The 12,869-nt window shown below is 36.8% G+C and overlaps 1 protein-coding gene across 1 annotated transcript in view; it reads left to right on the top strand.

The window, feature by feature from the left end:
- The window catches only part of LOC101326121 (A disintegrin and metallopeptidase domain 3-like), a 112,945-nt gene that overhangs the window by 29,228 nt on the left and 70,848 nt on the right, over window positions 1-12,869 (top strand). The window contains 1 exon segment of the mRNA XM_033848745.2: window positions 7,972-8,034. Within this exon segment, the coding sequence (XP_033704636.1) occupies window positions 7,972-8,034 (63 nt within the window).

Genomic DNA, 12,869 nt, shown 5'->3' with positions numbered 1-12,869 from the left:
ATAAATACCTATATCTAAGAATAGGCATATTTCCAAAGTTTTTTAGATATATATATACATACTAAATTCCTCCTTAAGAGTGATTGCACAACTTTACATTTTGCCATCAGTGGTTAAGGAAATGAATCTCTGTCCACATATTCTCATGAAAATTAGATATCCTGTTTAGAGAAGCAGAACAAAATCGTAATGAATGAAACTTGAATTTAATTTTTGATGATCTCCATCTCACTGTTGCTTTAATATGCTTTTATTTATTTTGCCAAAGATGTTGGTACAAATACAGATTAGTAAAATTGCCCTTTCAGAAAGTCATAAAAATGATAAAATATAATCATATATAGAAATGAAAATTTCATTTTTAATGGAACTGAGATGTGACCCCTAACCCTATGCCATCTGCATATTGCAGTACAACACTGGACACAGTTGCAGACCATTTTCATAACTGAAACAGAGCAGTGTCACATGAAGTAAATTGGATAACTTTAAAGGATTCCATGAATACTCTTCTGTGGCAGTGGGCAAACCTGAAGGGATTGACATGCTTTGGGAAAGACAAAGAGCACTGCACTGGAAGCCATCCCCCTCCAGTGACTCAGCAATAAGAGAGGGATGGGAAGAGACAGAGATAGCATACAGTTCCAGCTGCCTTAGCTTGAAGTTCAGGTCGGTCAGGCTGTAGCCACAAGAATTTGGCCGAGTAACATCATCCTTCTGTGTTTAAATGTTCTCATCTGTAAAAATCCAATAATAAAAATAATCCCTAACTCACACAAATATTTTAAAGATTCCATAAATTTATAATTGAAAATGACTTAGCATATATGGGAAAAATAAGTGATCAATAAATATCGCTACTACTACTATTAACATTTGCTCTCTCTAGTTTCTAATGTAGTAAAGCAAGGTAACTGGAACTAATTATGGAAAGTTTGGATACAAAACAAAATGCAATAATGAAATAAAAGAGACTAAAAGTTCAGAACCTAGAGGAAGCCAGGGATATCACTGCAGGAATGAATGGAAAGAATGGGTACTGACATGTTTGTGAATTAAATGATTGCTTTTCACCCTGAATTTGATAGGCTTAAATCTATAGCTTTAGAGAAGCATGTTTTCCCAAGCATGTTTTACAAGCACAAATAGACAAAGTGAGTATCTTCAATATAACAGATACTTTAAAGAGAGAAAGAAAAATAAAATCAAATCTTATACTTTAGGCATGTTTTGACAGTTATGAGAGGAAACACAAATAAACTCATAATCAAGGTGAAGGCCTTCATGATAACCAGTGAAAAGTAGAACAAACAAAATACATAAAGGGCTTACCTGTTAAAGACATATTGGACACATGCACTTACCCTGCCCCTTCCTTAAACCCCACTAAAGCGAAAAGGAGTTTTTAACATGGCATTAACATACACACACAAACAGAACAGAAGAATAGTAATAACACTGGAAGTTGAATAGCAGGTAGACAGCTGATTCAGCCACTAAAAAGCTGAATCCTTAACTGGCAATTGGGATAGGCTATAGGAAACTTGATACACGCTACAGAACTACTCAAATGTTTTTGGAACTGCAAGTCCGAATACCTTAGGAAATGATATTAAGGGTGGGCATAGGAAGAGAAGTGGTTGAAAATAAGCTGTATAAATATGTATAAAACCTGATTTCCTCTCCTAATCGATTGTTTCTGTTGTAAATTAAACTTGGCACACTAGATATTGGGAAACAGGTTTACACAATCCAAGATGTTCATTAGAACCCAGGAGGGAATGAAACCACCCAAAAGAATCAAAACTAACCGTGTTGACAGCAGGGTGTTCCCAGCAAACAACCCAGACAATTTACTCTCTGTGAAGACAGCAGGCCATAAGCTCCGTATGTGGTCATAGATGTTGGAATAAGCTGTCAGATGCTCGATGCCTGATATGAAGGGGCACTAGACATGTGATGAAACAATTGAGTATGGTAGATAGAGACATGGAAAAATTCAAAGTGCTAAAGCCTGAGGTCCCAAGGAATAGAGAGAGTGAAGAAAACAAAATGACAATATCCTCAGAGAGGTAGGAGAAAATATTTCACCCCAAAATAAGAACAGAGTGCTATTGAAAAAATAACACTCAGCAGATAACAGTTCCTGGAAGGTAAAAGCATGCTGAACCTATGTAAAAGCTCAAAAGAAAGTTCACAAGATAAAATTCCAGAAATCACACAAAAACTAAAATATAAACAAAAACGACAGGGAAATTTGAGAGATAAGAAATTCAATTAAAATAACAATATGGGTGATGCAATCTGAGTTCTGGTACAAATAAACATAGAAAATTGTGTTGAATAAATCACAAAACAATCCAAGAAGAATTCTCAGAATGATTTAAGTGGAGGTTCTGGACCAATATTAAAAAAAATCTGGTTTCTTATATATAAAGAAGATGCAGAATGGCATGGTCTTACCTAGCAGCAATATTGGAGGTTGAAAGGCGATACAACAGTTACTTAAAAGGAGGAAAAGTGATTTCCAGCCTATAATTCTATACCCAGTCAGAACTATAAAATTGAGATTTTTTTTGGTTGAAGCCATTTCTTTCCTCCCTATTGTGAATTGTCCTTCCTAATGTGTGAAACGAACCACACTTTTTAAAAAAAGAGACTCTAATCTCATCCCGAATGAAAATAATAGCCAGCCACAATCACAACCAAATTCATAAGGGGTAGTTGCCAAATACAGTGAACTTTCAGTCAGATCAAAAGATGGAACAACTATGTACGCTTCCTCAAACTGTATTCTTCTTGAGAACCACTATTAGGTCAAATACCACTAGATTTTGAAGCAACCAATTCCCGACTGTCAGTGGCTTAACATCACATATGTGCTTTGCTCAGGCAAAGACCGAGGTGGATGAAACTGCTGGTTGTTTCCCTTTCTAGCTTCAACACGGGGCCCCAAACTGTCCCCCACTAGTTTTTGAATCTAGACAGGAGTTAAGGGAAAAGAGTGTCTATATCATCCCCTCCTTGATGCTGCTGGCCCTGGACAGCTATCTCTCACAGACTTCTCTCTTGGAGAAGGAGCAAACATCATTCTTGGATAATTGGCCATTTCTTATAAAGCAAGTATAGCAACTGCCGGGCCATTACTGGTCCATGGCCTTTTAGGAATGGAGCCACACAGCAGGCGGTGAGCAGCGAGTAAGCGAAGCTCCATCTGTATTTACAGCCGCTCCCCATCGCTCACATTTCTGCCTGAGCTCCTCCTCCTGTCATATTGGTGGTGACATCAGATTCTCATAGGAGTGCAAACCCTACTGTGAACTGCACATGCGAGGGAGGGATCTAGGTTGTGCGCTCCTTATGAGAATCTAATGCCTGATGATCTGAGGAGGAGCTGAGGTGGTGATGCTAGCACTGGGGAGCAGCTGCAAATACAGATTATCACTAGCAGAGAGGTTTGACAGCACAGAGACCATCATAAATCAGTTGCTTGTAGACTCATATCAAAACCCGATCAGTGAGTGGCAAGTGAAAACAAGCTCAGGGCTCCCACTGATTCTGCATTCTAGTGAGTTGTATGATTATTTCATTATATATTACAAAGGAATAATAACAGAAATAAAGTGCATAATAAATGCAATGTGCTTGAATCATCTGAAACCGTCCCCACACCCCAGTCCATGGAAAGCTTGTCTTCCATGAAACCAGTCCCTGGTGCCAAAAAGGTTGGGGACTGCTGAATTATAGTATAAGTCACCTATCCCCACCATTTGTTCAATAAAAGTTTGACACAAAAGAAATGAATGTATTCTAAAAGAAGAAGACTCCAAAAGGAATAAACATGAGGCATAAGAATGAATAGAAATATAGCATATAAGACATATACAGGATCCAAAGTGAGTTAAAAAACCATATTGATGTTGTTATATATTCATGGTCTGCCTCACAGGTGCCACCTATTGTTCTAAGAGCTTTACAGTATACCCTGTCTTTCCAGTTCTTTCTACAGTTCTGAGAGTGAGGACCATTGTCCCTCTCTTCAGATAGGAAGCAGAGACCTAGAGAGTTTAAATCATTATCCTAGGAAATCCTCCAGTAAGTTACAGCTTTAAAATTCTAACCTAAATAACACAACCCCAGAGATAACGTTCTTTAGCACTCACATGTCTACCCTTACACAGTCTGTTTATTAAAGATCCTGGAGGTGCTCAAGAAATAAACGCAAGAGAAAAATAAAGCCATTTTTAAAATAAAAGACATTGACAATAGAACGAGTGAATAACAGAATAGACACTGTGCTAAAACCCCAAGGTGATGTTATAGTCAGGGTTAAAGAGATAGAGAAAGCAATGACATAGAAATGATGGCAGAGAAAACCAAAACTGTGTAATGGTTAATTTTATGTTTCAACTTCCCTGGGCCACAGTGCCCAGATGGTTAGTCATATTTTCTGGGTGTTTCTGTGAGGGTGTTTTTGATAAGATTAAGAACTATATCAGTGGAGTTTGTGTAAAGCAGATGGTCCTCCAGAATGTGGGTAGACCTCATCCAATAGGTTGAAGTCCTGAATATAAGAAAAGGATGTAACTTCCCCTGAGTAAGACAGGACTCTCTAGCCGACAGCTCTCCAACTGGAACTGGAGCATCAACTCTTTCCATGTCTCCATCCCGCTAACCAGCCAGCCTCCATAACCATATGAGCCAATTACTTGTAATACATCTAATTATAATAAGTATATGAAATGTGTAAATATACACACATATACTATTGGTTCTGTTTCTCTGGGGAACCCTGACTAATAGAGTGTGAAAGATTGCTAATGGAAACTCAGGATAATCAATATTGTCATTCATGAATAAAATCACAACCAAAGTATTCCAACTTATGAAGGAAGAAAACTCTGTTGAAATAAAGAAGTCCTGAACTTGAAAATTTTCAAATTACAAAAAATCCTTATGAAAACCGGTGACACCAAGATACAATGTATTTTGGACTTTATCAATAAATAATGAATAATGCTATAGGCATCTTGGCCTCAAAGAAAGTCACCGACAAAGGTAGAAAAACTCAGACTGGAATTAGCCTTTGCCAAAATGTAGTGCTTGTAAGATAGTCAGAATGTCTAACTAGGGAGTAGAGAAAATGGCTTCTCCAGGGAGGTACACAATATCCCAGCAATTTGTTATCCAGTCAAGTTTCCATTATACTCCAAAAACATGTGTGCTTTTTCAAAGACTTTGAGACAATATTACATAAGTCAGTAAAGAAAAAAGGAATTGAATGAATTTAACAGATTTTGGTAGAAAACCACAGAATCATGGCAATAGTTTCAGAAATACCATTTGGCAACATTCAGTACACATTCATGGTAAATAGTAGGAATAGAAAACTTCCTTGATCTCATAAAGAGCATCTATTAGCATCCACAGCTAACGTAAAGAATGTAAATAACTGAATGCTTTGCTCCTGTTATGGACTGTAGGCTTGTGTTCCCCCAAAATTCATGTTTTGAAACCTTAACTTTCAATAGGACGGTATTAGGAGTTGAAGCCTTTGGAAAGTAATTAGGGTTAGATTATGTATGAGGGTGGGGCCCTCATGGTGGGATTAATGCTCTTATACAAAAAGGAAGAGGCACGGGATCCCTCTCTCTGCTCTCCATCACATGAGCGTACAGGAGATCTGCAAAGTAGGAAGAGTGGTGTCACCAGCCATCACATCTCCTGTGTCTTGATCTTGAAGTTTCCAGCCTCTAGAAATGTCAGAAACACATGTTTGTGTTTTAAGCCACCTAGTCTATGGTATAGTTGTTATAGCCCCAAATGGAAGAAAACCACCCCTGAGGTTAGGGATAATGCAGGGTTGTTTGCCTTCACTACTTCCAGTCAACATTTTACTAGAGTTCCTAGGTAGTGCAAAAGGACAAAGAATAATAATAAAGGGTATAAATTTTTGAAAGGAAAAATAACCCTATTTCTTTAGTGATCTAACTCTCTACATAGAAAGTCCTAAAGAACCTCCATTAAGGCAATCCGGACTAATTAAGAGAGTCTAGCAAAGTCACAGGGAAAAAGAAAGATAAGATATTCATTTTCCCCCAATTGATCTGTAGATTCAGTGTAATCCCAATCAAAATTCCAGAAGACATTTTGTAGAAATTGATTCTCAAATTCATAAGGAGATGCAAATACCTAGAAGAGTCAAAGAGTTTTGAAAATTGAAAAAAAGAACAAGGTGAAGGACTTACATTGCTTTTTCTTAAGAGGCCAGATAGTAACTATTTCAGGCTTGTGGGGCATATGTTCTGTTGCAGCTACTTCACTCACCCTTTGCAGCGTGAAATCAGCATAGACAAACTATAAACAAATGGGGGTGGCTGTGTTCCAATAAAATATTTTTTTACAGACAGGTGGTCATACCATGGGCCGTCTTTTGCTGACCCCTGCTGTGGAGAAACATATTGTGTTTTTGGTATAAGGGTAGGTGTATAGGACAGTGGAGCACAATAGATGAGAAGTAGACCCAAGTGCTCTTGCCAAAATTATTATCCACAAAGGTGCTAAGGCCTTTGAAAAGTAAAGAATGATCTCTTCATCAAATGATGCAAGAAGATTGGATTTCCACGTGGAATAAAATGGGAATTGACCCTTATTCCAAAAACATGAATTAGAGCATAGTCAAGGCTAAACATAAAATTTCTAGTAGGGGACTTGGAGAAACCACATTAATGAGCCATAAGCCTGTGAAGAGATGTTCAACATCATTAATTACCCAAGAACTGCGAATTAAAACCTCAGTGAGATCTCGGTACAGACTGACAAGAATGCATGCAATGCAAAAGATTGAGAATACCAAATACAGGCAAGAATGTGGAGCAATTGACATTCTTATTAGTTCTTGGAGAAAAAGCAGAATGATCAAACTACTTTAGAAAGTAATCTGGAACTTTTGTACTACTTTACACATATACAAGTATCATGTGGATCAGGTTTTCCAATTCTAAGTAACCAAGAAAGAATGAAAGACTATAACTGCCCAAAGACCTGTACATGGATATTCATAGCCACTATATTTACAATAGCTAAGATGATTAAATAATCCAAAGGATCATCAACAGTTAATGTATAAACAAACTGTTTTGTGTTTCTAAAATGGCACACTTCATAGCAATAAAAACAAATGGATCACTAATAATCACAGCAACACAGATGTGTGCTGAGTGAAAGAAACCAGATATAGAAGAAGACATGCAATATGATTCCATTTGTGTGAAATTCTAGGGTAAGTTATTGTAACCTATGGTGAGAGAAAGCAGATCACTGGTTGCCTTGAGACTTGTAGGCTATTAACTTGGAAGAGGGTGATGGAAACATTATTTATTTTAGTGATGGAAATGGTTGCATGGGTGTAAATATTGCTACCAGTTCATGTAACTTTATTCTTAAAATAGATGCATTTTATTGAGGGTAGGCCACAATAAAGTTAATATAAATATTACAAGTACAAAAATGATGATAAAATAGAGGTAACGTTAGGGGGAAAGTTGATGGGAATTTGTTTAGCTTGAAGGTTGGGGTGAGGGACCAAGAGGAAGGTTTTCAGAGGAAGGAACAAGGATTCTCCCTCATTTCAGTAACTTTTTTGAGGACTCTAATTCTCAAGAATATAAGGTGAAAGCTTCTGATTTGTTCCTAAAATTTTCATACAGAATCTCACCAGCTTATTTACTCAGTGGGCATCAATCCTCTTATTTCTCTAATATCTATAGCTTTATGTATTTGTATATGTATCTACCACCTAACTATCTATCTACCTATATCTCTCTATCTTTCTGTCTGTGTATCTATCTATAACTCTGTATGTGTGTGTGTGTGTGTCTGTATGTATATAATTATATAATGTACATGATAATTACAAACAATGTAAAAATTTTTAAATGTTTTATTTAATTCATGTTTTCTGTTTTGCAGAAAAATTCTGGTGTGCTGTTGAAAAGAGTTCTGAAAATACAAGTCATTATGGATAAAGCCTTGGTATGCATTATTGATATATTTCATTGTATCTTTTTTGTATTTAAATTGAAAGGGGATATGTAAAAGAATCTTTATTTGCAATGCAGATATACGTCACTCTGTTCAAAATCTGTATCTCAGTATAGCAGTACATAAAAAATGTTGTCAATTGCCTTTCCATTGGCATGGGGGAATCAATACCAATATTTAATAGAAAGAATGTAAAACTTCATATGTAAGGGAGGATTGTATTGCACTGTAATCTATTGGATTATAACTAGTTGCATATACTTCTGGATCCACCCAAAATTGTGGTGAAACTCTTCCTTAAATCAATTTCCATTTTAAAATAAGCTATTTCATTTATTACTCAATTGAAGATCCTTTTATTAAATATTATCTTTTATAAGATTATTTTATGCTCTGTAATTGCTTGGGTTCTCTGTTGGAAATTCCATTTTTAAAAAATAGGAAGAATAATTCATAGGAACATATTTGATTATGGAACTTTTTGTTTATACAATTAGTTTTAGCAAAAACTTATGGGCAGGCAGCAAGTTAACGAAAAAACTTGCTTTGTCCGTTATCACTAGTAATTTTGTATAAGTCTCTCAATGAGTTTCATGATGTTCTAGATTTTTGGCATAAAAGGAAATATTCAGATCTTTAAATAGTTTTTATAAAAGTATTAACAGGAAATAATGATATGACACTAGCTCTGGGACCCCTGGGCCCTGCAACCAGACTCCAGGACCCAGCTCTGCCTACCAGTAGACTGGCAGGAACCCCAGGACTTGGCTTCACCCACCAGTGGGAGGGCTACAGCCCTGGAGTCTTCTGGACCTTGACTCCATACAGCAGCGAGCCAGCACTATCCCCAGAGCCCCCTGGAGTTTCACAGTCAGCTGCCTTATGACCTGGTCCTGACAACCAGCAGCTGGCAGCCTGTGCCTGAGGCAGCACTGGCAACCACCTGAACCAGGGGCCAAGCAAACCCACCAGACTTCCCACATAGTCAGCCTGCCACAACAGGAAGACCCACACAGCCCACATTGGGGAACCACCTGAGTCTATACCACAGGTGAAGAGAGTGGAGAACGCTGCTGGAACACAAAGGAGGTCTCCTGCAAAAGGCCACTCTCGCATTAGGAAACACAACCAACTTATCAGGTACATAAACATACAAATACTAACTTAGGCAAAATGAGGCTACAGAGGAACACGTTCCAGATGAAGGAGCAAGATCAAAGCCCACAAGAAGATCTAAGTGAAGTGGAGATAGGCAACATACTTGAGAAAGAGGTCAGGGTAGTGCTCGTAAAGATGATCAAAGAACTTGACAGAAGAATGGATGCACAGAGCAAGAGCATTGTTAGAAATTTTAAGCAAAGAGTTAGAAAATATAAAGAATGACCAAACATAGATGAAGCATACAATAGCTGAAATGAAAAATACACTAGAAGTAATCAATAGTAGACTAAATGATACAGAAGAATGGATCAATGAGCTGGAAGACAGAGTAATGGAAATTACAGATGTGGAACAGGAAAAAGAATGAAAGGAAAGGAGGACTGTTTAAGAGACCTCTGGGACAACGTCAAGCACACTAATACTTGCATTTTAGGGGTCCCAGAAGGAGAAGAGAGAGAGAGAAAGGAACTGAAAACATATTTGAAGACATAATAGCTGAAAACTTCCCTCACATGGGAAATGAAACAGATATCCAGATCCAGGAAGCCCAGAAAGTCCATATAGGATTAACCCAAAGATGAACATACCAAAACATATAGTAATAAAAATGACAAAAATTAAAGATGAAAAGAGAATATTGGAAGCAGGAAAAGGAAAACAACAAATATCATAAAAAGGAATTCCCATAAGGCTATCGGCTGACTTTACAGCAGTAACTCTGCAGTCCAGAAGGGAGTGGCACAATATATTTAATGTGTTGAAAGTGAAAAACCTACAACCAAGAATACAGTATGCAGCAAGGCTCTCATTCAAATTTGATACAGGGATCCAAATCTATACAGACAAGCAAAACCTAAAAGAGTTCAGCAACACAAAACCAGTGTTACAAGAAATGTCAAAACAATTTTGCTTAAGAAAAAAGCCAGGTCCAGAAACTGGAAACATAAAAATTATGAAAGAAAAAAGCTCATTAGTAAAAGCAAACATACAGTAAAAGTAGGATATCATCTCACATGCAAAGCTGGAAGGAAAGTTAAAAGACTTATGTCTTTTAACAAAATCACGTATATCCAGAATAAGGAATAAGGAGATACATAAAGCAATTAGATGTAAAATAAGATATTAAAAACAGTGATTGTGAGGGGAGGAGAGTATTCATGCATGGTTGTTAAAATGTGTTTGAAATTAAGAGATCAGCAACTTAAAACAGTCATTCATATCTATATATCTATATCTTTATAAAAACCTCACAGTAACTGCAAACCAAAAACCTATACTAGATACAAATACACAAAAGTAAAAGGAGTCCAAACATAACACTAAAGATAGTCTTCAAATCATATGAAAAGGGAACAAAAGAAGAAGAAAGGAACAAAAAAGACTTACTAAAAACAAGTCCAAAACAATTAGCAAAATGGAAATCAGAACACACATATCAATAATTACTTTAAATGTAAATGGACTAAACGCTCCAATAAAAAAAGAAATAGAGTGGTTGAATGGATACAAAAACAAGACCCGTATGGCCTGCAAGACTGTCACTCCAGATCTAAAGACACACAGACTGAAAGGGAGGGGATGGAAAAAGGTATTCCATGCAAAAGGAAATCAAAAGAAAGACAGGTTAGACATACTTATATCTGACAAAATAGTTTTTAAAAAGAGACTGTTACAAGAGACAAAGAAGGACACTACATAATGATCAAGGCATCAATCCAAAAAGAAGATATATCAATTGTACATATACATGCACCCAGCATAGGAACACCTCAATCTGTAAAGCAAATATCAATGGACATAAAGGGAGAAATTGACAGTAACACAATAACAGTAGGAATTTAGTGCCCCACTTGCATCAGTGAACAGATCATCCAGACAGAAAATCCGTAAGGAATAAAAGGCCTTAAGTGACACATTTGACCAAATGGATATATTGGTCATTCCATCCAAAAGCTGCAGGACGCACATTCTTTTCAACTGCACATGGCACATTGTACAGGATAGATCACATGCTAGACTATAAAACAAGCCTCGGTAAATCTGAGAAAATTGAATTCATATCAAGCATCTTTTCTGACCACAATGCTATGAGACTAGAAATGAACTACAAGAAAACTACTGCAAAAGACCCTCAGACACATGAAGGCTACACAATATGCTACTAAACAACCAATGGGTCACTGTAGAACCAAAGAGGAAATAAAAACTTCCTGGAGACAAATGAAAAGCAAAACACAGTGATCCAAAAATCTGAGACACAGCAAAAGCAATTCTGAGAGAGAGGTTTATAGAGACACTAGCTTGTCTCAGAAAACATGAAAAATCTCAAACAACCTAACCTTACAGCCAAGGGAATTAGTAAAAGAAGAACAAATAAAACTCAAAATTAGTAGAAGGAAAGAAAGCATAAGGAGAACAGAAGAGAAATAAATGAAATAGGTATAAAAGAACAATAGAAAAGACCAATGAAACTAAGAGCTGAATCTTTGAAAAGATAAACAAAATTGATAAAACTTTAGGCAGACTCATCAAGGAAAAGGAGAGAGGGCCCATATCAGTACAATCAGAAATGAAAGAGAAGTTACAACTGACACCACAGAAATACAAAAGATCATAAGAGACTACAGTGAACAACTGTATGCCAATAAAATGTACAACCTAGAAGACATGGACAAATTCTTAAAAATGTTCAATCTCCTAAGACTGAACCAGGAAGAAATAGAAAATAAGAACAGAACAATTGCCAGTAATGAATTTGAATCAGTAATTTTTAAACTCCCAGCAAACAAAAGTCCAGGACCAGATGGCTTCACAGGTGAATTCTGCCAAACAGTTAAGAGAAGAGTTAGCATCTATCCTGCTCAAATGATTCCACAAAATTGGAGAGGAAGGAACCCTTCTGAACTTATTCTGCGAGAACAGCATCACCCTGGTATGAAAACCAGACAAAGATCACAAAAAAGGAAAATTACAGGCCAATACCACTGATGGACATAGATGCAAAAGTCCTCAACAAAATATTAGCAAACCAATTCCAACAAGGCATTAAAAGGGTCATACACCATGATTAAGTGGAATTTATCCCAGGGATGCAAGGATTTTTCAATATCCACCGAAAAATCAGTGCGTTACACCTACAGATAGCCAACAGCCACATAAAAAAACAGATGTTCATCTCAATAGATGCAGAAAAAGCTTTTGACAAAATACAACCTCCATTTATGAGAAAAACTCTCCAGAAAGGGGGCATAGAGGGAACATACCTCAACATAATAGAGCTCATATTAGCACAAACCCACAGCTAACATCATACTTCATGGTGAAAATCTGAAAGCACTTCCTCTAAGATCAGGAACAAGACAAACATGTCCTTGCTCACAACTTTTATTCCACATAGTATTAGAAGTCCTTGCCGCAGCAATCAGGCAAGAAAAAGAAATCAAATCAATCCAACTTGGATAGGAAGAAGTAAAATAGTCACTGTTTGCAGATGACATGATACTATGCATAGAAAATCCTAAAGACACCGCCAAAAACTAGGAGAGCTCATCAATGTATTTCATAAGGTTTCTGGATGCAAAATTAATATACAGAAATCAGTTGCATTTCTATAGACTAACAGTGAACTATCAGAAGGAAAAATTAAGAAAACTATCTCATTTTAC

Source organism: Tursiops truncatus, chromosome 21, assembly GCF_011762595.2.
Source record: "Tursiops truncatus isolate mTurTru1 chromosome 21, mTurTru1.mat.Y, whole genome shotgun sequence".
Lineage (NCBI taxonomy): Eukaryota > Metazoa > Chordata > Mammalia > Artiodactyla > Delphinidae > Tursiops > Tursiops truncatus.
Note: the sequence above shows the minus strand (reverse complement) of the source record. Positions and strands in the feature narration are given on the sequence as shown.